The 26,449-nt window shown below is 41.9% G+C and overlaps 1 protein-coding gene across 1 annotated transcript in view; it reads left to right on the top strand.

Moving 5' to 3' along the window:
• The window catches only part of LOC308136374 (voltage-dependent calcium channel subunit alpha-2/delta-1), a 71,581-nt gene that overhangs the window by 12,024 nt on the left and 33,108 nt on the right, over window positions 1-26,449 (top strand). Inside the window, exons 4-10 of the mRNA XM_080504711.1 lie at window positions 12,702-12,761; window positions 13,505-13,540; window positions 14,474-14,603; window positions 20,680-20,811; window positions 25,143-25,212; window positions 26,053-26,103; window positions 26,332-26,431. Coding sequence (XP_080360837.1) covers window positions 12,702-12,761; window positions 13,505-13,540; window positions 14,474-14,603; window positions 20,680-20,811; window positions 25,143-25,212; window positions 26,053-26,103; window positions 26,332-26,431 — 579 coding nt within the window. The remainder of the gene's footprint in view (window positions 1-12,701; window positions 12,762-13,504; window positions 13,541-14,473; window positions 14,604-20,679; window positions 20,812-25,142; window positions 25,213-26,052; window positions 26,104-26,331; window positions 26,432-26,449) is intronic.

The following is a 26,449-nucleotide window of genomic DNA, read 5'->3' as shown; positions in this document are numbered from 1 at the left end:
CAAGTGTGTCACTAATAAATGTTTTTTGAAAGCTTGTTGTTTTGAAGAATAAAATTTTTTTTCTTGAAATCGCTAAACAAGAACAAGCAAGGCTTTTTAACGCCTGGCTTTGATGTTTCAATAACGAAAGGATGCAACTGAAGAATTCCACATCGAAACCCAAATCGTTACGTCCAGAATGAAATTAACACAACAAAGAAACTGAGCCAAACATATTATATTTCTTACAGTGCTCAAGTGAAGAACATAAATCCTAATAAGCAGAGAACAGCTGATGCAGCTAAACGCCGCCAACTGCATAAATGGCATTTACTGTTGTTGACGCCAAATGCAGCGCTCACCTAAACAGTGACGTACGTCATGGAATCACTGGAGCAGATCCAGAAGGAAACTGCATCTTTGGTCTAGATCTTTGTCAAACCTATTCCTAAACACAAAAGCCATAAGGCTGTTGCAGTAATTTACTTTAGTTGGAATAGTCTGAGTGAGGTGAAGGTTTGTTTGCACACAAGGTGTGTGTGCGCGTGCGTGTGCCTGTGCGTGTGTGTGCATACATGCTCATACAATTCTTCTTTTCCACGGATGTGATGGACGCTATTTTGTGACCCATGAGCCAATCTGCAAGATTACTTAAAGTGATACCTTAACCATTTGTGTTCACTGGTCAACTTTTTTGGTCACTGAAAACTGTTTGAATGAATTGTCATCTGTATTTTAACAAACAAGAGTCACTTGAAAAAGTGGATGAGGTATTACAGTTCAACTGCTCCAGGATTTCAATGTGCTGCCATGCAAACTGAGAAAATTTGATGAACTCAGATGTAATGCTACTCATTTATTTTTATTTTTTTAATTTTGCTTTGCAACATACAGGACAAAAGACAGAAACAAACAATGCAATACCTCGACAGCATACACCCAGAATGATATTTACAAATCTTTACAGTCGTAGTGTGTAGTGTAAAGTGTAAAGCAGTGTGTGTGTGTGTGTGTGTGTGTGTGTGTGTGTGTGTGTGTGTGTGTGTGTGTGTGTGTGTGTGTGTGTGTGTGTGTGTGTGTAAAGCTGAGTAGAGGGGACCAAACAGAAAGAGGCTCCAGTGTTGAGTTTTGAGTTGACGAGTATGGTTTTCTTGGCAAAAGTTAGGGCTGTGAGGAGTAGTTTATTGTTTGGTTTATTCCAGTTTGTTATTGACGTGTCGCCAAGTAAACAGAGTGAAGGGAACATGAAGGGATGTGGCAGCCCATTAGGGCGCAGAGTGATTTGGTGACCTCATTCCAGAACTTTTGAACTGGTGTGCAGTGACAGAAGGCATGAATATAGGTGTCTGGTGTATTTAAGGTGCAGTTATTACACATTTCTGAGGTGAAACCCATTTTAAGCATTTTCTGCCCAGTGAGGTGTGTTCGGTAAATAATCTTGTACTGTATTAGTTGTATATTTGCTACTCATTTCCACAAAGGTTTTGCAATGGATTGCCATTGACTTCTGTAAATAATTTTGGAGGATAGGGCAATTAAATATGTATTTAAATGTTCATATCTAGCGTTCAGATATGCAGGATCTATGTTGTGCTTTGAGTGCGTTTACGACTTAAGATGAGTGTTTGGTTTTGTTGGCATTTATTGTATATATTATGTGTAACAACTGCACAAATCGAGAGACGGAAAAAAATGGATTACACGGCAATAGACTCTTGTTCATTTTTTTCTCATTCTTTCTGTATTAGACATCAAATATGAAATAGCTCCTAACACTTTTCATGAAGTCTTTCTCAACCTCCAGGGGAGAGGATGCAATACTTAAAAGACTGTTTCCGAGCATAGTATTGTTTTTGCAACAGTTTAACAGTCCCACAGTGTGTGTTATATATATATATATAAACACACACACACAAAGAACAAAAGCTGAACATCCAATTCACAAAAAAACAACAACGTTATTATCATCTCATTTCAAGCTGTAGACACTTTCATCCTTCATATTCTTTCATTGATTCAGGCACCATCACCGCCTCAGCATCTCGGACAGTGAAGTGTTTGAACACCAAAAAGAAAGTTTCAGTGCTTTCAGTAAACAAGCAGAAATACCCATGAGCTAACCTTGAAGTCTACATTAAAGGAGAATATAATGTTGGGAAATCAGCTGCTACAAATTTTGTCATCCTTCCCTGGAATCAGAGTGTATGACATGTGCAAATATACAACACTTTAATCTGTGTAGATTACGCACATTAGGGAACATTTATCTCGAAAATCGTATTCAGTGTTTACCTAAAACTACAAAGCAATGGCCTTGGAACAAAAGAGATGTCAGAGCTACTTCTTTGTTATAAAGCATTCAGACCTCAGACTAGTTCACTCTGTGTTTCTTGTACCAGAACCAAACAAGGCCGCATTCAGTTACTGTATTAAGCTCCCCACCTATGGAGCAAACTTAATGAATCTCTGAGCTCGGCTCATTTAAATCAGATCTGGAAACACTATTATTCACTTCATCTTTCTCATAAGCTAAATTCTTTTTAAACAGTTCTTTTTTTTTGGTCTTATTACATTGTACATTCTTACATTGTTTTGTATGTCATTTTGACTTAAGATTTTATTTTCATGGCCTTGTAAAGCTCTTTGTGTTGCCTTATAAGTAAATGGCGCTATACAAATAAATGGACCTTACCAAATGTACAGTATGTAAAATCTAGGTGGCAGGAGTGAGTCATTATATTACCCACACCATGTTGATGTGGGTTATGAAATTCTGCCATGTTCCTGATTTAACATGAGCTTGTAGTAAATTCCAAAACTACAGTTGACAATGGCCTAAGCATGACACTTGCACGTAACTGTATCATACCTCTGAGTCATAACACTAAGGCCTCGTCGACAACAACATTTCAAGTGAAAATGCAGAATTTTTGCATTTTCATTTTGTGTTTACAGTAATCAATGTTTCAAAAATAATGTTTGTTTTCACAGAAATGGCAGAAACACTGAAAATGATGTAGTTTTCATGTTGGGGCACGAGTTGGTGCTGTTGGTTGTTTTTGTTTTTGAAACACACATGCGCTCAGACAACATTACCCTTGGTACAATAACAATGGCGGATACACAGACATCCATATGGACAGATGACAAAGTTGAATTGCTATTCCGGGTGACTCAATTATAATACTACCAAGTCCCAGGAGAATATAGACTAGTTGTCATGCTACTCTGGAGACCGATAATTTACTCACCCATGTGCAGAAGAGTTATATACTACGGCCCTGGTCTGCACGCGCAGCATTTCAAGAGAGTTGTGTTTTCAAAATGTTCCACCTTGGGAGCCGCTTCTAAAAAAAGGCATTGTCAGTGGCTCCGAGCACCACTGTCGTGTAAACGGACACTGAAAAAGCCATGAAAGTTATTCACCTGAAATAATTTCTGTGTCAAAGGGGATCTAAGAGTCCATTTGCAAGTTAGTTGCCCAACAAAACAAAGCGAACTACAGAAAATATGCTTCTGAATAAATGGCAGAAGTGAAGAAACACGAGACTGCAAGTGTCAACAATTTCAGATTTCCATCCAAACAGGGAACATGCAACTTTTCTGCAAACATGTAGATTGATTAAACCTGTATTCGTCCCACAAAACTGCAAATTGCATAGTATTTGCACATGAGCTGTGATGCTCATTTGCAAATACTATGCATCAGTCAATAGCTTTTCTTTTCTTTTTATTTTGGACAATTTAAACACTTAAAAAATAATATTTTTGACACCTTTGTCATCCAAAAAAACCCTTTATTTTAAGGGTGCTTTAAGTGTTATCCCTGCATATGTTTAACACGGTCTTTGTGCTCCAGATGTCAGCCCATATTTGTATTAATCTGTTGCCTTCTGTCACAATGTTATAATAATAATGAGCACAAGATGTGACACCACAATGATTCTGTGTGTGTGTGTGTGTGTGTGTGTGTGTGTGTGTGTGTGTGTGTGTGTGTGTGTGTGTGTGTGTGTGTGTGTGTGTGTGTGTGTGTGTGTGTGTGTGTGTGTGCCGCAGTAATGAGCATGAGGCCATGATACGATCAGAGATATCCCAGTCTCCAGAGCAGATGTTACTCAACCTCCTATCTCCGCTCTGTGCTGATCATATTAAGAGGTGTCTGAGTGTGTCACAGTCTGTGTGCATGCATTTGTGTTTATGAGAGCTGGAGTGGGAGGCAGCAGTACAGATGGGGGATTCTAACTAGACTTATGGTAAGTCAGGGACAAGCAGCTAATACATTTATTGCAAAGTAATTTAAAGGGGGTTTGTTGGTGGATCTCAAAATTTGGCAGCTTGAACAATTTCATCACAATATATGTAGTTTCTTTATAGTTGACAGTGATGTAGAATTTGTATTGACAGTGTTGTTATACTTTAATAATCTCTGTTTCTGTGCCCCTTTTGCCAACATATCAACATCCACAACCATTAGTCTAGAATATTAGTTCTACCAGTGATGTTTATCAGCACCTTTTTGGAAGGAATGATTCAAAGTGGTTTCAATTTTGCTCAAAATTAGGGGTGGAATCTGTCTATGGATTTTGCCAGTTTCCTCCACAGTCCTAACATGTGCACATTAGGTGAATTTGTGTGCTTTATTGTGAACGTGTGATTCCCTATGTGTTTGCCTTGTGGAATCTACCTTCTCCCATAGTTCGCTGGGATTGGCTTCAGCGCCACACAACCGTGAGTTAGAGATATATATAGATGGATCGATGTATGAAGGAAAAGTTATATCAAATATGGATTCATAAAAGTGTTACTTGGTTTCAAATTGAACATGTTTCCATTAAACTAGAGCACAACTAAATGTGAATACTGAATACTCTGTGAACCTAGTATGTATGAGTCAGAAGGGGCCAAAGAGGGGGAACGAGAGCAGGAGCAGCTGTAGATTTAGCGTTCCCTTCAGAGAGTTTGGCATGAGAGCGAGAGAGAAGTCATGTGAAGCAGCAAGATTCTCCCATGGGTTCTCATAGCTGCATATACCTTGGCTCTATCTGTCTGCTCCATGCTCTGGCTCTCCTTTCATTCATTTCACCTCTTTTTCTTTGAATGCCTTCGTCTCACCATCTCTGTCACCCTTCTGCTCCAGTCCACTGGGTCTGTCGCGTGTTCAGCTCCTGGCCTTTTGTCACAGCTCTCTGTCAAACTGAAATTTGAAATCAACCTTTCTTTTATCTCTTCTGACCTCTCTGTCTTACCACGCTCCCTGCAGTTCCCCCACTCTCTTCATGCAACCCACATCTTTGCCCTTCTCTGCTCTTTTATCATCTATTACTATCCTCATTTTCTTCTCTTTGATTGTGTCTCCCGATTTCTCTTTGTCTCATTTTCTTGTCTTCCCCTTTCTGATAATCCTCTTGTTTCTCGTGTGTCATTGTTGTTCATAATCTCCCTTTCTTCTGTTTATTTGTGTGCTTAAAAAAGACGGGATATTTATTTATTATACACTAAAGAGAGCTGTTATTTTTGTTTCGTTTTTGTCCCGTGGCACAAGCTCATATGCTTGATAGAAAAAAAGATTCTACCCCCAAAACGGAATCCCCTCCTCTTCTCGCTGCTTTAAATCATTTTCAATCATTCCAATCTTCTCTCTTTTAAACTAGAATTTAATGAGCCAACTTTAAAGACCGTGATTGAGCTGAGTCAGAGTATTGTAATCCCTCTCTTCGGACGTTCCTTTCTATTAATACATCTGCTCATAATTTATTTAATTATTATTGCAACACTCCCATTTACAGACTCCTCCATGTTTTTGTCATATTGACCCCTCACAGCTCCCCTGATTTTTTTTTTTTTCTAATTTTCTTTCCCTGCCTTTGAACCGGGACTCATTATGTCAGATTCAAAGCTCGTATTCATGAATGTAGACATGTCAGACATGAGGAAGGGGAAAAAAATAAGACTGTATGTGGGCGTTAATGATCTTTTAGACTGCTACTACTCTTGTGAGTATTGCTTTGTTTATGTGGGAGTCGGGCAGTGTGCTCTGAATGGCCCATTGATTTTATGCGTATGGAGCATTTCAGACGCACATACACGGGCTCATGAGCGCACGCGTGCGCGCACGTATGCATACGTGCACACACACACGCACACACAAAGGGAGTCTGGGATTCTCTGAGGTTTAGCAGAGCCTGTCTCATCTTCCCTGTCTATCCTTTAAGCTGTGCTCTGCTTTCTCACTAAATGCATGGTGGGCTCCCTGTCTGCCCTGAATGACAACAAAGACTGGTGAGTGCGGGGCAGAAATACCTTTTCTGTGAGGCCGGCAGTACACCAATGCCATCCAGAGCTCAGGCCTGCTGCAGGCTGTGCACTCAATGGCAGTGTGGTAATGATCTCATACATCAGCGTGCAGGAACAGTGAAGGCTGCATTGGATGTTGCGCGTGCCCTATTTGGCTGACGGAATATTGATAGGCACAACAGTTGTTGAAGTCATCATCGGGTCGTTTGTGTGTTCAGCTGGGATTAAGATAGACCGAACCAATATGCTTCGGCAATATTGCCTGTGGATATTATTGGACATTTGAGCCTTCGATTCAATTATTCTTTCCTACTCCCATTTCTCACTGAACCACCTAATTCCATAAAACACTCCAATTCCTCAACATTATATGCACGATTCCCAGTTTCCTTGTATCCATGCTGGCCTTTTCCCTTGTAATTTGTTGAGGGAAGTGGTGGCTCTTCCTGCGTCTCCAGTGGTCATCCAGTGAAAGAGTGGACTCATTATTGTGTGGCGCTTTCACAATAGGTGAAAGGGAGACTAATGAGCAGTTAGATCAAGCGTGCTACAGACAGTGTGTTAGGCACTCCTATTAAGTAAACCACTGTAGTGCTAAATTTGTGTGTTCAAACAGAGCACTGCTGGCTTCTAATCAATTGGCCAAGACAACAACTTGCAGCCGCTCCGTAATGAACTCTTATGCCAGTTCAGGGAGGTTAGCTGTCACTCAAATGTGGACTCTGTATTGTGGAGGCAATTTCATTGTTCCATTGCTTTCATCCCGATAACCTCTCTGTGTGGATGTGTTTGACAAAAAAAGAGAGATACAGAAAGATATAGAGGAAAAAAGAAGGGTAATTAGGTATCTTTTCTCGCACACCCAGTACCCCCCCCCCCCTGCACATGTCTCCCAGAGGGGAAAGCAGCCTCGTCAAAGCCCTGTCATGAATTTTTAACAACCCTGTCGGTCTGCTCTCAGGAGATGTGTGTATGTGTGCAAATTTGCATCTTTATGACAGTAAGCGTGAGGTAAAAGACACACAAAGTGTTATAGTACTATATTATTAATCAATGTCACACAAGTAGCTTAAGTATAACATATGATGTGTCCAGCATTGAACAGCTTTGGCTTACACTCGTGCATCATATGACTTACAACAAAGTGCCAAGAGAGAATTCCTCGAGCTGTAATCAATATCCATGTGTTTGTGCAGTGCCTTCTTGGTGTGTTTCTCCATTACTCTGCTATGCATTCAGCAAACTAACTATAATTATTTAACTTATTTTGGATTTATACTCATTAAAATCATCAGTGCATCATCGACACGGTGTAAGTCTAATAAAAAAGACTTTGTACTGGGTTGAAGAGGGATTATTTGAGGTACTTATCAATAGTCAGTGAACACCCTGCAGAAGATGAGCAGCTTGGAGAAGCAGACAACTGTTCAGGCACTGAAGCAAAGCAACATTCTGCTGTGATGTGTTCGCAAAGAATTGTCTTTCAACTAGAATAGGGGGTATGGAACACATGATATTAGTACAAAATAAGTTTGTATTTACCCTGCTGTTGCAATCAATTCTCTAATTAATATATAACTATTAGTTATTTTACTACAAAGTTGTCAATCTCCATTCCAACAAAAACAATACTCATTTCATAATGCAAAGCACATGACTTCATGATGTGCTCTTGCTTAGTTAGGCTTGTGTTATAGTGTTGTTGTAAAAACAGGTAACTGAAATATGCCACGGTCATAGGCCAGCAAATTAACCCATTTAGTTTTTTTGTTTTTCCCATCAACGGATGATTGTTGTTTCAAAAAGTAGTATTGAACTGGTTCTTTCCGGGGCCCCACAGTGGTTCCCACTCTTCAGAATGACAATGTCCCCAGTTCAAGGCTCGTGGATCTCTCTTATTGGAGTGAGCATGTTCTTTCTCGGTACTCTGCTTCTCTTACACATTTTAGGCTAATTGGCTAATTAGTAAATGTAATTTAATGGAGATGTGATGGCATGCAACTTTCTCTGTGCAGTGGTGTGCCGTACATTTTAGGTTGGGTATACATTTTCAGCAATCTCAGACAGGAGATGATGATTTACAGCATGTGGCTTAATATCTGTGGCCCCCTGCAGAACAGTGAGGCAGGTTTGATGACACCATTGTGTGACCACAGACAGTCTGCGATATTTTTCTGGCTGTCAGAAATTCCAGAACTGCTGAGGCACTACACAGTATACGACTACCACCTGCAGCTGCTCACCAAAAAAATCGATATAATGAAAAAAATCCTTGCAACACTGGCACAATGACCAAATAAGTTAACAGATATAATGCAGGTGAAATGCAGTATACATTATGTCAAAGCCCCAGTTCTATGACTGACTCAATATGTTTTCAATGTGTTCAGAGCACAATTAATATTCCTAATAATCCTAAGGAAGATCATCACAACTGTATGTACAAAAATGAATAAAATAAATGGAACAGAAACAGATGGACACGCGCTTTACTCTTGTTTCAAAGTCTGAAAACAAACCAGAGCTACTTTCGAATCATCCTGTTTCTAAATGTCACTTCAGTTGGAATGGTTTCATGCTCAAGCACTTCACTACAGACCACACACTGGGGTTTCCTGTCCGATTTTATCCTCAGCGTAAGGAAATCCACATTTTAAATACTCTGGGTTATATTTGCAATTCGCCTTCTTGCATCTGTACATCAACACAAACTTATGAAAAATGATAGTTACCGTAAAAAAACTTTATACAGGCATATGATGGAGACATCCCTACTGCACGTCTTTGACGCTTGCTGGTCAAAACGAAGGCTTTTTCAAGAGATCGTGTTAGATCGTGCTTCCTAGATGGCAATAAGGTTCTCGACGGCATCGGCAATGTCTTGGCTCTTCGCTCTCTTACCTCTGGTGGTATAGTTTTAACCAGTGGGCCACATGTTTGACACCCCTGCTGTAAACTGTATGTGATCACTACAGTGTGCTATTGACCCCCATAACACACGGGCCTCATGCCGTCCCACTTCAAATAGCCCAAATGGTCCCTTTTTCCCTAATGATAGGACTTCCCATATATGGCTTTATCAGCACACAAATAAACCACTGACCCAGGTCTCTTCACAGAACACATTATCAAGTCTTGGATTTGATCCTTTTTCCATGACGTACTATGAGGGAAAACAAACATAATGAGGAGGGAGCAGTTTGCTTTTAAAGTTTAAGACTGGGTGTATTTGCTGCTGATATCTCACAAAACATAAACATTAATGTGAGTGTACTGTTCTTTGTTTTTGTTTTGTTGCAATGTTAAAACTTTGAATATGTAGTAAAACTGGAAAGAAAAAAAATGTTGGTTTTCTTTTTTGGTTCAATATTACCACACGCACTCATGAAGTAGAAAGATTTTTTACCAAATGTCACTGATTGATGCAAATAATCAGGCTTCTATTCAGATCATATTCAAAATTCCTCAACTTTAAGAGGAGCTCTGGATTCAGCTGCAAGTGTGCAGATGGAAAGCACTGAAATAGCGCCTGGTGACAGCAAGTGTCAGTGTTGACTGACGCAATTGAAAAGGTGAAAAAAAATGATTTTGTGTGTGATGCAGGGAGAGAAAATGCTATTTTTGTGCACCGTGTACATGATGTACATTGTGTGTGATCATTTCACGATCACTATTTTGTGTTAAACATGTTTGTTTATGGCTGGCTGTGTATTTAGCTGTTTACATGCATTGCAGAGGAGGTGGAGACTGGTCTGGAATAGAGCCCAGGACTGGAGGCCAAAGGGATTGGACTGTTGATCAAGAACAAAACTGTAGCTGACAGCACGCACACGCACACGCACACGCACACACACACACACACACACACACACACACACACACACACACACACACACACACACACACACACACACACACACACACACACACACACACACACACACACACACTTAAACCGTGTAAAATCAGACTGAAGCATTAATTCTTTCATAGTCCAGCAAATGGATATCTGAGTGCAAAGCAGCTATAAATACAGTTTATTGCAATGACTTTAAATTTGTACAATTTACTCAAAAGCTGAGATTCCCTGAGGCTATTGTCAACTTGCTTTCGTAAGAGACAGATGGGCACATAAAAGAGCAGTTTCTTCTTCAAATAGGTCCTCTTTATTAATCGGGACCTTGCAGGACAGGGTGGGTCCAAGTTTAAGAAGCTATGTTTTTGCTCGGGTAAATGCACCCACAGACCTGCGCATCAGTGCCTTTTTTTGGGGGGGGGGTTTATATGTTCAGTCTACTTTGTGATTGCATTGTCATCCTTGTTCCTGACAATTTCCATTCTGTATTTAAGATCTTTTAAAAAAATCTGATCCAGAGTCATTGTACTCTTGCTCTCATTTCTTTTTTTCTGCGTGATAACATGATAATATTAGAATGTAGGACAGCTGAAACATAGCAAATTATTGTACAGCTGGAAAGCGATGGCTTCAAATGTCTGAACGTACAGACTAAATTCAAAATTAATGATGCTTTAATCATAACTGCATACCTTTTTGCATCTGCATCTCAACCAAGAATTCAATGATTTATTCCTAGGATCTGAAGTAAGACATGGTTTTTTAGAGCGGAGCTGCAGCCATTTGTGTATGTCGAATGATATTTATTTGTGTATCATCAGACTTGTACTGGCACAAATTTTAACATGTCACATGTTAGCGTGTGCATACCAAAGTTTCTGTCCTCATATCCACCTCCAGAAGGCCTCTCAGTTGCTTGGATTTGACTTTTCACCATCAGATTTATACATAACTTCAGGCTTTACTTGCCTGCAGTCAGCATCACAGGGTCAATTTTGTCAATCTAGGTCCTATACACACTGTAATATTGTGTTTGAAGTCACAGAACACCACTGCCAGGCTGAGAAAAATGCTTGAAACCTGATGTGAGTGACCATCCCTGTCAATGTCGACAGGAAGCAAACCATAAGCCATATGGCCCATATTATCATTATGGGCCAAAATCTGTCATGGCAGAAGAGTAACAAAATCCATTTTAAAACTTCCAGCTGACTGAGAGCCGAATTTAGTAGTGATGTGTATCAACATTGGTGCAAACTTGATATTGCAAAAAACATGTCTTGAGACTCATCTACTTTTGAGGCTGTTGATACTGGTCATATTGAGGCTGAGGTCACACACTATTGATTTGGTGAGTCTGCCTTCATGAATAGGGAATATTGAATGTGTCTACCAAATTCAACAGAATACTGAGAGGGCCATATGCTAATACATTAATCTATAATATAACGTGCATTGTACTTTACAACATCTCAAATCGTTTGTCTTGTTAATGATCTGATCTGGTTCAGAGACAACTGCTGTTATTGTTGTGAGAGACAGTTTCTGAACAAGCACCCCACCAATTTGTAATTTTTGGACTTTGTTATGAGATGTTCATTATAAGATATTCTGTGTTATAAATCTTCTTAGGTCTGGCAATCTTTGATGAATATCTTCTGTTGCTCTGTTTTCCCAGTGCTTCGACTTTGTAATAGATCCCCCCCCATTTCTTATTCTTTTTATACCCAAATTGAGATTTATTTGCTGCAATGCTGATACGTTTGATAAATGACACATCCAATTTGATGGCATCGCGTTTCATTTTGTGATTGTGGGAGTTCAATTCAATCAACACCTCGGTGTAAGGAAATGAAAGGAAACATAACCGTTTCCGGCATATAGTCTCATGCACCGGTGTTATGCATACAAAAACCTGATCATTCTAATTTGCATGTGATGTCACTCATGTTGTCATCATTGGCATAATGCATGAATAAAATGTAATGCAAACAATGCAGTGTTGCAGCTTTATATGGGATCTCAGTAAATCCGTAAATCTAATTGCATACTGTCACATTTTTATTTGGACATGAATAGAGCATGCACACTAATCCTGCACACTATTTCTATTTAACCCTATCCTTAACTAGGGGTCTCTTTTTCTGGGGACTCTTTGCCAAAATAATCAGCAGCAATTACAGAAAGACATGACTGCAACACATTTAAAACACAAACAGGCAAAAATCAATGTATGCCAACAAATGTCATTATGGGCAAACCCATGCACAAAATGCAATATGCATATACGAATCGAGATACAGACATGCAACCCTCCTTCTCACTCTCATAGACAAACATGCACATGTCTGTATGTCAACCTTTATAGTCTGACATCTTGTTTAGTAAACAGCGATTGCTCCAACACCAAGATTTCCCTCCAGTTCGAGTCCTGCTCATGTTATCTCATGTTTTTTGTTTTTTTTACCATAACACTTTTTGGCTCAGTTATTCTTTAATTAAAATGATGCTGTGAAGCAAGTCTACCTAATGCAGATCCCTATCTAAATTCCTGTCATATTTCATTCCCCAGAAACTGGCCACAGCTGCTGAGCACTTCCAGATGGTCCATGCATGGCAGAATGAGTTTGAGGTAACAAAGGAGCAGAAAAAAAACCACACAGACACACACGCACAGGATAATTAAAAGCGTCAGACTCTTGTGCATGTGTTATATATGTTGTGGATGTTAGAATCACATATACACACACAGAGAAGCAAATAGTGCTGCACATGATGGGAATGTCCTGACCACACCTTACTTCCATGTCTGAATAGCTTCAGTCTGTTCGTGACTGCATGTCATTAGAAGTGATTACGTCTCCATTGGCAGTAGGGTTTATTGCATTTCAAACACTGCGTTTTGACACATTATGCTACTTATTTCAGTTGACAGATACTTTCTCCCACCCGAAAAACCATAGTGGTAGACAATTACATAGAGCGAGTAAAGCAATGGTCGGAAAAAATGTGTCATCGAGACTCATATGTTTGTCTGGGCAGTGAATTACCATGCTGCTCATTCAGTGGCAGAAAGATTGTTCCCGAGAGTGCTACGGCACATGCACATATGTTAAAAAAAAAATTAAATAAAGGAACACTACACATTCATCTTAATCCAAACAGTTTTCATTTAACTGGAAACACAGAACATTGTCTCCATTAGCATTAAATAATTGGTGTTGCCTGTTGACAGTAAAACACTAAATTATATAAATGTTTAGTTAACAAATCATTTCATGAGTGCATAAATATGTTGTTGTTTTTTTCTTTTGTAAGAAACACCCTAAATCACTCCAAAAGTGATATTTGTGCTTCCTTGTCTGTTGTTTACAGGGTGATGAAATTGCCTACTACAATGCAAAGGACAATGTGAGTGTGCATTCTTCCTTCTTTCTATTTGCTCTGCTTCTCTCTAAGCCCTTTCAAACACACAGGTCAGACTCTGACACGATCCAGTAATATAGTTTTTTCAACACAGCACCATGCTCTGTCCTCCTCCTTTTCACTGCCTCATATTTCCCTCCTCATTTTCAGTCTCCTATTCACCGCATTCATGTTTTTTTTACACTCACTCGCTATCTTCGCCTCAGCCTTTTACTGCAGTCCCCCCTTCCTTTGCCTCTTCTTCTGGTCTTTCTTCCCATGTAGCTTCCTCTCTGTCATCCCTCCTCCCACTCGCTCGCTCAGGTGAAGAGGTCTCTGCCATGTTTCTCCTCTAATTGACAGATGAGATGTATGAGCTGGCTACGCTGTTGCTTTATTAGGAAGCAAGTGTTCACACTATCCCTTCCTTGCTTTTCCCCTCGCTCTCTCCACCTCACTACCTTTCCACGCTGCATTCCTTCATCCATATCTCATCACGCTTTTCTTCATACATCTCTCCATATCTACTGCTCTCATTGATGTAAATTGGTGATTGCATGGCAGGAGATATAAATCTCACCCAGTGAAGTGAGACAATCTGGTTGTCCCCCCCACCCCTTCAGGTGAAAAGGATATGAAAGGGAAAAAAAAACAAAAAACAAGACATCATCAGGCAAACAGTCGATAATGCTATATTTTTTAACAAGCTGGGCGGGTGTGAAAAGTGGAGCAATGACATCACGTCAGATGGGATTTGTTGATGAGGGTGTGCAGTCAGACTGTCCTTGAGATCCTCTGCTTTTAAATAAACAGAAATAACGTCCCATATATGCTGTGAAGCTTCAGCAAATAACATGAAGCGGTTTTCTGTGATATTTTCAACATAAGGTCAAGATTACTGATAGCATCTTGATTTTTTATTTTTTTTTCCCCCCTCAGCTGGACGCAAATGAAACAGAAGGAAGAAAATACAGGATTCGACCAGACTTTAAAGAGGACCCATTATTTAAGCGCTTGACTGATCACAACCACACTGCCGTCCACATCCCCACTGACATCTATGATGGCTGTGAGTACATGCACATGCACACATATGGACGCATTCACCAACCCAAGTGGTAACCATGGATACAACTGACGCACTGGCCCATTATGACACATTGTTTACAGATTGTGCCTGTAGCAAACATGCCCATAGCTAAATGATGGCTTAAAAATAGTGACAGGACATAATAGGATCTACTGTAGTATATTGCTGCCTCTTACAAGCCATATGTCCGTGTGATGTAAGTGCATGCATTCTTACTGAAATTGACATTTTATTTGTCCATTTTAATGGGAACCATAAGAGCAATACTGGGTCTATATATTTGTGATGTTTTTGATTTTATATGCATTTTGGAATTTGATTTTCGCAGACAATGTGTAGTTATGTTGTTGCAGTTTCTGTATTTTCAAAGAGTGCAAACTTAAGAAATGCATCCTTTTTCAATAAATAGTAAATATACAAAGTATACCTAAAGGATCACTTGCATGCTTCATACCATGCGGCAGACATGGAGACTGTGTAGCATTTTCTCTGCACCTTATTCAAATAAGATCATTAAACAATAGTAACTCTGAAGTAAACCAATGTACGTGAACGCAATAACACAGAAACTGTGCCATTATCTTAGCATGTCAGGGTTCAAAGAAAGGACCCAGGCACAATTGCAGACTGACAGAAAAGCAAGCTCTAATGATGATAAATGCAGGAGTTAAACAAAACCTAAACAGGACTAGACAGAAGGTAATGAGACATGACTAAACGGCATCAGTTAAACTGACAATGATTTGCTCTCTAAAAAGATTTTTTTTTTTAAAAGCTTTCCAAACAAAAACATGTAAGGGTTTTATACACGCACACAAGGAGTGAGCACCTAATGCAATGCAACTGGAAAATGTCAAGGAAGACTATGAGGTAAAGACAGATTTAGACGAACCGCTTTGCGAATTTGTCCGGCTGATACTTGTGATCACAACTTATTATCTGTTGGTCTCATGTCAGAAAGTGAGACGGGTTCCTGGACAGGTATTGTCACAGTTGTTGCAACCAGTACCAGGAGAACATTTTCTGACAGTGTCACACATTTCAAGGCCGCCATCTCACTACTGTGCACAGTGCGACGGCTGCTTGTGAGCTACTCATGTTGTCGAGTGTTGTAATTGTGATGTAACTACATATGTGGTGTTGTTTTTTTGCTCGGGGATTGTTCCTTCCAAACAATAGTGGTCTATCTCTTTCTGGCTCCAATTTTGCAATTGTTTTTCTTCGTTATATTGATCTCATGCACAATTCCCACCAGAAGCATTTCAGAAGCAGATCAGTTAATTGAATTTGTTGTTTTTGGTCAATTTCTCAAGTTTTTGACCTTCTGACCTGTGGCCAGTTGTCAACAGGTGTAATTTAATTGCATGTTAATTACTTGACATGACATGCAGATAATGAATATACAGTGTATTGAAACATAGTTGATTGCAATGCAGTCAGTGTGTCATGGTGTGCATATTGGGAATGTTGATATTGTGATACTGTAAAACGTGAAATATATAATTCAGGCATGATTATCAAAGTGACAGCAGTTCCCACACCAAACAACAAATTCCCATTGAGGTAATATTTGGTCCATATTTTCTGTCACATGCCTAGCTTTATCCCGACACATACATTTCTACCAGAATAACTTTTCAATTCTTGTTTTGTTTTTATTTTTTTCTCATAGGCACCGTCAGAATATGCGTGCCACATTGTGGATGTTAATATACTTGGTAGTGGCTGTCACCTTCGTTGTATTGAGCGACATTCAAACTTACACTTTTACCCAAGTCGCATCCATGTGAAACAGTGTTGCAAGTAATAGACTCCTGAGGGCACAAGGAGGGAAAAACAAAACACCTGAGGCAGGAGGAGTGATAGTGAAGAGAGACAGACAAGCCAAAACATGAGAAATAAACCACTATGCGAACAGACAGCAAACCATGATGGAGTCGAGCATTAGATAAATACTGGAAACCCAGAAAACACAATACACAGCAATTAAGTAACAAAGCGTGCACTGGAGCTGTAACAACACTTGTATTCCAGGTACTATTCTTGAATTTCATTGGGACTCAAATTGACACCAGAGGAATTTAGATTTGAATGAACCAGACACCAATTGCGCAAAACATAATGACCTTTACGAGTTGAAGCAAGTAACGGTCAAGTGGAAGAATGTCTAATGTCAACTTCTGTGCCATATTAGGTTCTTTCTATTCATTTTTTTTGATGCAGAAAAGTAATAAGCTGTTGTAAAGACCAGAGCAACTCTTACAAGACCAATTTGTTACAGCCAGACAACATGGTCAGAAGTTCACTGAAAGAAATATCTTTCTGGGACCATGCAATGATCTTATCAAGCAAAAAGGTGTTCGGGGATGTGCTGCCACACAATGTTTTTGCCGTGTTTGTTATGAACCTACATGTCTTATCATTTCATCATCACGTGGTGACATTTACATTGAGTGATTTCGAATAATTTGAGTCCCTCTGACATTAGCACAGCTCATCTTGAATGTCAATGACTTAACGATGGTCTTTTGAATATCTTAACTGTGTTCTGAATTATGCATTATATTTGAGTAACTTTTCTTCTGTTTTTACATTTTAAACTCCTGGGTTATTTTAGCATGACGTAAGAGCAGTAAAGTGCTTTCGTGGATATACACACATTGTCCACACGCAGTTACATGGACCTCACCACATGATAATGTTTCCAGCTAACAACTGCAAAGATGCCAGCCGACCTGACAGCTTGTGTCGTTTTATTTGCGTTTCTGTTAGAGAGGGTATGTGTGTATATGTGTTGGGATACTCGGTAGTGTGTAGTAGGATGTGGTGCGTCAGCACTGACTTGAAGGGGCAGCAGGATGGAGTGACTTCCTCAGCATGGACTTCAACCTGCTGGGGAACCGTCTGGCCTGAAGGTTACTCGTTTCACCTTTCTGCTGACCCCAAACAGAGGGCCAGAAATGAGGAACACTGATGGGAATAGACTGTTTTCAGGGTTCGCTATTGTGTGCAAGTCTGGTTGATTTCCACCTGTTTGCACACATTGTGACTGCTTATTTTCTTTTTTGCCACAGTAGCCATAATCTGGGCTGTGCGCCATGGTTTTTTATGTGCCCTTTCGCTCAATGATGCTGTTTATAGGTGGTCTGTAATGAGTATGCATAGATACAGAGCTGAGACCTATCTTAGTCTGATGTCTGATCTGAATGAGATGAAACAAACTACAGGTGTGTGTGTGTGTGTGTGTGTGTGTGTGTGTGTGTGTGTGTGTGTGTGTGTGTGTGTGTGTGTGTGTGTGTGTGTGTGTGTGTGTGTGTGTGTGTGTGTGTGTGTGTGTGTGTGTGTGTGTGTGTGTGTGTGTGCGCGCGCGCGCGCGCACGAGAGAGAGCGTACCAAGTGCGACAAGTCCATTGTGATAAGCAATCTATGTTATGGGTATGGAGAGCTTTACTTCAAGATGAGAGGATTTAGACTACAATAAGGCAAAGTTGGAGTGGGTGTGGTGTTGATGAGAATGAACTAAAGCATGAATATATCATCGAAAGAGCAGCATGTTTGAGAGATACTATGCGGTTGCATACTGTGCCAGAGATGACCACGCATGCAGGGTTATTTTGTATGCCGTAGGGAGGGGGGGGAAAAAAAAAAAAAGAAGATTCATACGTTATTGAGGTTTCAACTCTCCAATTTGATCTCCACCCTATAAATGTTCCAGGAATAGCCCTTTGCTCAGCTGGAGAAAATTGGATTTTCTGGGTAAAGTGGGTGGTAACTTTATGAAATCAGCTTCATGTGCGTGGAATGAGTATTGAACAGAAAACAAACGACAGAAATCAACGACAAATACAATTATGGAAATAGAATAATTTGAGTATTATAGAAGGGAGCACACAGGAAAAAGAAAAGACATATAGAATGTTTGACAGACAAAAGAGAAAACAGTCACAATCGGTGAGAAAAGAAGCCGATTCGAAAAGCTGGAAATTTATGTATTCAATATATGTGATGCCTCGGGGCAAGCCACAGTTAAAAAAAAAGTACTCTGAGGAGAGTGATGTTTCTCATTTTGAGGATAGCAGCTAGCTAGCAGCTTTGTTGCTTCAAAAAAAGATAAATAAAAAACAGCTGAAGAGATGGATAGTAACTATGAATCAAGGGGTGATATTCCCCAAATAGACTAATTATAAAATAAGACATCAACCTCAACACATCTGATATGGCTATGGCTCAGTTTATTGATACATTTAGTTTATATGCAGGATCAACATTCATAGCATTTTTTACTGCTGTGGTAAATAAATAAATAAATAATGATTGATTGAGTCAGAGAAGGATTCATTTGCATATCATACAGTGAAGCCACAAGTACTTATTTGAAAAAAAAGTGCAGGTGAGTTAGAATAATTAGTGTGAGAAGGCTTTATGCTTTTTGTTGCCTGTGGATAATAAAAGCCACGAAAAACGACACCTTTTAATGTGGGAAAAAAAAACAAAACACCAGAAAGTTGCAGCATTGAAATAAAATGTACGTCAATGTCAAATTAATGTCAATATAAAATGAGAATTTACACATTTACCTCGACACGTAGAAAACATCACAGCAGGACTGAAAGATCAAATAACAGACAGTCCACCTTCAGGGTGATTATATCTCCTTTTAAACACGACTCAAATGTACAAATTACAAATAAAGAGAGAGGGAGAAATTCCTGAATGAATGAATAAATGAATAAATGGATGAATGGCCAAACTCATCAAAACCTATGAAAATATCAAGATAAAACAACATGAGTAGTTTGTTGAGATTTTTTAAGGGAACCTGTGCAGCAATGCTTTTTGCATGTTTTGTCAGGCCAGAGGACACATGTATGTACTTATTTTTTTTACATTCACGGGCTAAATATGTAAATGAACAATCATGAGTGATGACATTTAGTTATCCATCAATATGTGTTATTCAAAGACATTACATACACTTTGCACTTTTCTCATTATCTATTAAACAGTGTGATAATACTTTCAATCCATATTCCTTTAAAATTATGCCCTTAATGAGAGAAATACATTACTGTGCACACACACGCTGCATGCTGTCACTCTCTCTCTCTCTCCCCTTCTCCAATAAAAAACGAGCACTCCTGGCAACCGAGGCTTCATTAACTCTCCCCTCTAGAGGCATGCATGTAAATGAACAGTGTTTGCTTTGCACATCAATGAGTCACATCACACTCAATGCAGGATACCAACGTGTCCCACACACATGCCTCTGCTTACACATGCATATAGAGGTGCATTCATGAAAAAAAAAAAAAAAAAAAAAGTCTACAGTATGTGAAAATATATATGGTGCTGCCTTTTATATAAAGAAAGAGGGAAAAAGAAATCACGGATGACAAAATAAGAAGAGGAGTGGAGAGACAGACAGAGAAACGATAGAGTTGGAGCAGCATGTGCTGTGTCTCCATCCATCATAGTGAGTGTTATGTGGCTCTGAGCTGTCTGGGTGCTGTGTCATTACATCCATAATGCCTGTTGCCTCTCACAACACACTCTATCAATCAAATGCATGCACGCATACAAACGTGGGACACACACACACACACACACACACACACACACACACACACACACACACACACACACACACACACACACACACACACACACACACACACACACACACACACACACACACACACACACACACAGGGGTTATTGGGTTTTTGGCAACATTTAGCATAGTTTAATTCTGTGGATACAAATCCATCACTAGCGTGAATAATAATTCTAAAAATTACTTGAAGGAAACGGGCACTATCTGCTTGTGCTGACTTAATATTTCCTCATGTTGCCTGCTGTGAAAGTGGGCTGAGACCATGTGGGCCTGTGTGTGAATCTTAATGAATGTGTTCATTTGGATGCCCACAAGTCTGAGTACACACACACGCACACGCACACAGATGCAAAATATGCTGACAAAAATTGATTGTTTACTGTTTTGCAAATGTGTCCAGCTTTGTCTGACATATTTTTGCTTGTTTGTGTGGATTTTCAGCCAACATTGTGCTCAATGAATTGACCTGGACGGAGGATTTGGAGGAGGTGTTTAAGAAGAATCGAGATGACGACCCAACACTTCTCTGGCAGGTGTTTGGTAGTGCTACAGGCTTGGCTCGCTACTACCCAGGTAGAAAAAAAAAAACAATTAAAAGATAGATACTCAGACTGCACTCTCTTGGCCTCTGTGAGCTGTTAATCAATCTGATCCTTTTGCCCCTCAAGCTACATCGGTTTCCGTCCTTATCAACTCTGTTCATTGAACTCATCAGACAATTATTTAGTTGACCTGAGTTGGGTGTTTGGAAAAATTATAAATTAGTATGCAATTAAATAAGTGAACAAGTTAAATCTCAAATATCTTCAATGTGGCGGCAGAGTTTTTATCATGGCAGCAGTCAGGCGTTCCTCTATTAAAGTTTTTCTCTGCAAAGTCATTTCTATTCATGAGATTCCTTGTGATCATTGACTTTATGTAGTTTTATGGGAAAGTTTGTGTTGTGGAGGCGGAGAATGAGGAGACGGACGAAGGAGTCGAGTTGCTTTTTCCTTTATTTTCTCCAACCGTCTGACAGTTCACCTGTCAGATAACCAACCCCCAGTGTCACCGCACTTCCCCTTATAAACACCTCCCACTATCACCACACCACGTGACCGACACACCCACTCCATTCTGGTTGGGAGAACCTCCCCCTCAGGTGCACACCACACAGGCCCCCCCCGAACAATCAGAATGATACTACAAGTTTTACAAAAAAAATTTTTTTTTTTTTTTTTTTTTTTTTAGTCCCACTTGGGTGGTCTGCACAGCCGACCATATCGGCTGCGTTGCACCACCACAGGAGGAGGTGCAGGTACCGGCACCGGGGTCACTGCAGGTGCAGGCGCTGTGGCAGGTGCAGGCGCTGTGGCAGCTGACGACTTGGGGGGTCGTCCACGTCTTGGGGGTTGTGCCACCTCCACCGGCTGCTCCGGCATGGTGTGGGCCGGCTTCAGGCGGTCCAGTGAAACCCGGACCCGTTTACCCCCCATGTCCACCACAAAGTTCTTTGTCCCTGCCTCCAGGACATGAAAGGGGCCGTCGTATGGCGGCTGAAGTGGGGAACGGTGAGCGTCATGCCTGATAAAGACATATTTGGCTGTCATCAGGTTTTTTGGGATGTATGACCGGGGAAGGCAGTGATGAACTGGGACCGGGTCGAAGGTGTGGACTGCCCCGTTGAACCTTGGTCGTCCCGCTGTGACCCCCCAGGGTTCCGATGGCTGTGGCAGGAACTCCCCGGGGACCCGTAGTGGCTGCCCCAACACCAGCTCCGCAGATGATGACTGGAGATCTTCCTTCGGAGCCGAACGCAGGCCCAACATGACCCATGGCAGTCGGTCAGCCCAGTTGCTGTCTGTGAGAGTGGCTCGGAGCGCGGCCTTCATTGTGCGATGGAAACGCTCACACAGTCCATTGGCCTGTGGGTTGAATGCCGTTGTCCGATGCAGCTGCACTCCCAGGCCTTTAGCCACCTCTGTCCACAGCTCGGAGGTGAACTGGGAGCCTCTGTCCGAAGTGACGTCCAATGGCGTGCCGAACCGTGCCACCCAGGTGGCTATGAAAGCACGAGCCACCTCTGCCGACGTCGTTGAAGCCAGCGGGACCACCTCTGGCCACCTGGTGGTCCTGTCCACCATGGTGAGGAGGTGAGTAAAGCCTTGGGAGGGAGGCAGTGGACCCACCAAGTCCAGATGCACATGGTCAAACCTCCGTTCCGGGACCAGGAACGGCTCTAGGGGGGCTTTGGTGTGACGCTGTACCTTGGACCGCTGACACGCCACACAGGAGGCTGCCCAGCTCCTGACGTCCTTCTTGAGGCCCGGCCAGACAAACTTTGCCCCCACCAGCTTCACCGATGCTCTCACGCCTGGATGCGATAGGGCATGAACAGCATCAAAAACCTGCCGTCTCCAGCCAGCAGGTACCATGGGGCGGGGCCGACCTGTAGACACATCGCAGAGGAGTGTGGCACCATCGTCGTGGAACAGCAAATCCTGCAGCTGTAGACCTGTGGCGGCTGTCCTGAAGGCCTGGATGTCAGAGTCTGCCTGCTGGTCGCTGGCCATGGCAGTGTAGTCCACCCCAAGATGCACAGAGTCCACGTGTGCCCGAGAGAGGCAGTCGGCCACAGCATTGCTTTTTCCAGCCACGTGCTGAATGTCTGTGGTGAACTCTGAAATGGCAGAGAGGTGGCGCTGCTGCCGCCCAGACCATGGCTCCGAGGTCTTGGACATGGCGAAGGTGAGGGGCTTGTGGTCCACAAAGGCAGTAAACCGCCGACCTTCCAACAGGAACCTAAAATGGTGGACAGCGAGGAAAAGAGCCAAAAGTTCTCTGTCAAATGTGCTGTACTTCCTCTCGTTGTCGCGCAGTTGTTTGCTGAAAAACGCCAGAGGCTGCCAGGCTCCAGCCACACATTGTTCACATACTGCCCCCACTGCGTAGTCCGAGGCATCGGTGGTGAGCGCTACCGGTGCCGTGGGAGATGGGTGGGCCAGCATGGCGGTGTTGGAGAGCGCAGCCTTGGCCTTTTCGAAAGCCAGGATCCTCTGGTACACATCCCCCGAAGCCAAGATATTAGCAAGGGACACCACCTCTCCTTTCCCCAAAGTGCAGGAGAAGGAGGAGAATGAGACGGCGTCCACCAGGCGGCGATTCACCATGTCCACTAAGAGTCCATGCGCACACAAAAAATCTGCTCCCAGGATGGGCACGGACACAGCAGCCATCACAAAATCCCATCCGAACTGACGGCCATTAAAACACACATTCACGAACCTGGTGCCAAATGTGCGGATGGAAGTCCCGTTCGCAGCATCCAGAGGCGGCCCTTTACCACCGCTCTCGACGTCGGTGAAGGAGGCGGGAATGATGCTCCGCTGGGCGCCGGTATCCACGAGGAAGCGCCTCCCGGATACAGTGTCTTTAATGAAGAGCAGCGTTCCGATGTCCCCGGCGCTCATGGCTGCTAATGAGTGCCGGGTCTGGCGTTTCCCTGCACAGAGAAGGAGCAGGGCGGCGTGCAGCGCTTGGCTCTGCTCCCGAACCGCCGGTGAAAAAAACACAGCTGGTTGTCATGCTTGCGCCGATCCGTAATCGTCCCGACCGCAAACTGCGCTTCCTCCTCCGGCCGGTGTTCCAGTGGCTCCGGCAGGACTGCATGCACCCCGTACTGCCGTGATGCGAGCAGGAGCTTGTCTGCCTCTTCCGCCAGCCCCCGATAGTCCTTTGTGTGCACGAGTGGAGAACTCGCCAGTGCCGTGCGGACCGGAGCTGGGAGTTGACGCAGAAACAGGTGGATGAACAGGAACTCCGCGTCCCCCGATCCCCGCAGCGCCAACATGTTCTCCATCAGCTCCGTTGGTTTACTGTCTCCCAAGCCGTTGAGAGACAGGAGACGCTCGGCTCTCTCGGCGTCGGAAATCTGGAACAGCCGCAGGAGCAGAGTCTTGAGGGCGGCGTACTTTCCTTGCGCCGGCGGGTCCCGGAGCAGCCCCATCACTCGGCGGGTGGTGGAAGAGTCCAGAGCTGCGACGACGTGGTAATACTTGGTGTCGTCGGCCGTGACTCCCCGGAGGTGGAACTGTGCCTCGATGTGCTGGAACCATGGTTCCGGATGATGTGGCCAAAACTCCGGTAATTTTACCGCTGCGGCGTACACCACGGGCGCACCGGCCGCCGCGCCGCCGGGGATTGCACTGCTGCTGGCTTCGGTCGACATGTTCGTTTGTCAGGGTCACCAATGTGGAGGCGGAGAATGAGGAGACGGACGAAGGAGTCGAGTTGCTTTTTCCTTTATTTTCTCCAACCGTCTGACAGTTCACCTGTCAGATAACCAACCCCCAGTGTCACCGCACTTCCCCTTATAAACACCTCCCACTATCACCACACCACGTGACCGACACACCCACTCCATTCTGGTTGGGAGAACCTCCCCCTCAGGTGCACACCACAGTGTCTAATATTCATAGACTAACATCCCTAAATGTATTCCTCCTCATGTGCTGTGCAATCACACATTCTTGGAGCAGCTTGTTTTCCTGATCCTGTTCACTAATAGTGAAGCTATTATTATTGGCAAACCATTGTTACCGCCCTTTTGTTTAGCTGTTCAATTACAGTTTTACTAAGCACACATGTTATAATGTAAATGATATGATTTATTTATAATTCAATCGCTGGAGCCAACTGTCATTATGACATAAATTGTGTCTTTTGTCGTCTTCACAATGACTGACAGCGACTCCGCACTTGCTGAGTCGCATGTGACGCTGCATATCTCCAGATTCTCGCATGTCAACACCCCAGTCTGTCAGCCTGATGACTCAGAAATGACAACAAAATAGAAATGTGTTTATTCGCTTGGACTGTGATCAGAATTATTATCTATTCATACAGTTTGTAATCTCATCTTCCAGCCTCTCCCTGGATGGATGCTCGAAAAACTCCAAGTAAAATTGATCTGTATGACGTCCGCAGGAGACCATGGTAAGAAAAGTATGAAAACTGGCAGCAATAGAGATGTGATGAAAAAGTAAGATTAATAGAACTTCATATTGCATGTGCAAATCCATCGTTTGTTGTCGCTGCTGTTTGGTTTGTTGAGCAGGTAATTTATTTATGACAAACCCAAATTCCAAAAAAGATGGGACTCACTAAACCGTGTTGTGCATTAAATGAAAATTTCACATGGAATATACTGGACGCCAACACAGAGGCGTTTATTTAAAATTTAAATTTGTGTTTTGTTAGTCTTTTCAAAAATGTCTTCCTTTAAAAAATTGCCAAGAATGTACTATGTTGGGAAAGTGTTAATATAGTGTAGAAATATTAGATATAGTGCTTTACTTTGAAGATCTGATATATTCCCTTTGGTTCTATTACGAATAAAAATATATTCATGTCATTTGAAACTAATTCATGTTGTATTAATTACATTTTCCCAACTATTACAACCTTTTAGAATTAAGCATAATGACTTTCAAGCAAAATCTATATAGTGCTATTATTTCATTTTGAGTAATATTGCTAAGAAAAATCGCAAGGTCTGAAAAGTCTCCAAGTAGCCAATGCAGCTGCGTCCTCAATGAATGTAGTTTTTTTTTCCTGCTCTCAGTTGTGTGGAAAAGTATTTATTGACTTAGTAATAATTGTCCTTCAGGTTTCAAGTCCTATATGATTCAGTAAAAAAACAAAACTCAAATGCAAAAATATAAATGTGTTATGTCAGAGAAAATTATTATGCAAATCACTTGAATTCAACATGTTATTAACTGGAGACGCAGTCAGGAAATGTGTTTTCATTCATTAATTCGTTCATCCATCCAGGTACATTCAAGGAGCGGCCTCACCTAAAGATATGCTAATCCTTGTGGACGCGTGAGTTGTTTGATAATCTCACTGATCCTTTTGCTGAACCTTCTCACATCAGTCATGATTTCCCCCGATTATAATGCCTGCCTTTCCACATTTGCCACATAATGTTATGTATTTCCCTGTGGAGAAGCAGCTCTAATTACATTGAGTGAAGTCTCACAGGACAAGAAGTGAGCAGATGATTGCAGCGAGGAGCTGCGAGATGTTTATTTTTGTTTGTCTTTCTTTTAGGAGCGGAAGTGTCTCTGGTTTGACTCTCAAACTGATCCGGACCTCTGTCAGTGAGATGCTCGAAACTCTGTCAGACGATGATTACGTCAACGTTGTCTATGTGAGTGTTATTAATGAT

Source organism: Blennius ocellaris (genome assembly GCF_963422515.1).
Source record: "Blennius ocellaris genome assembly, chromosome: 11".
NCBI lineage: Eukaryota > Metazoa > Chordata > Actinopteri > Blenniiformes > Blenniidae > Blennius > Blennius ocellaris.
This window is presented reverse-complemented; position numbering and strand designations above follow the sequence as displayed.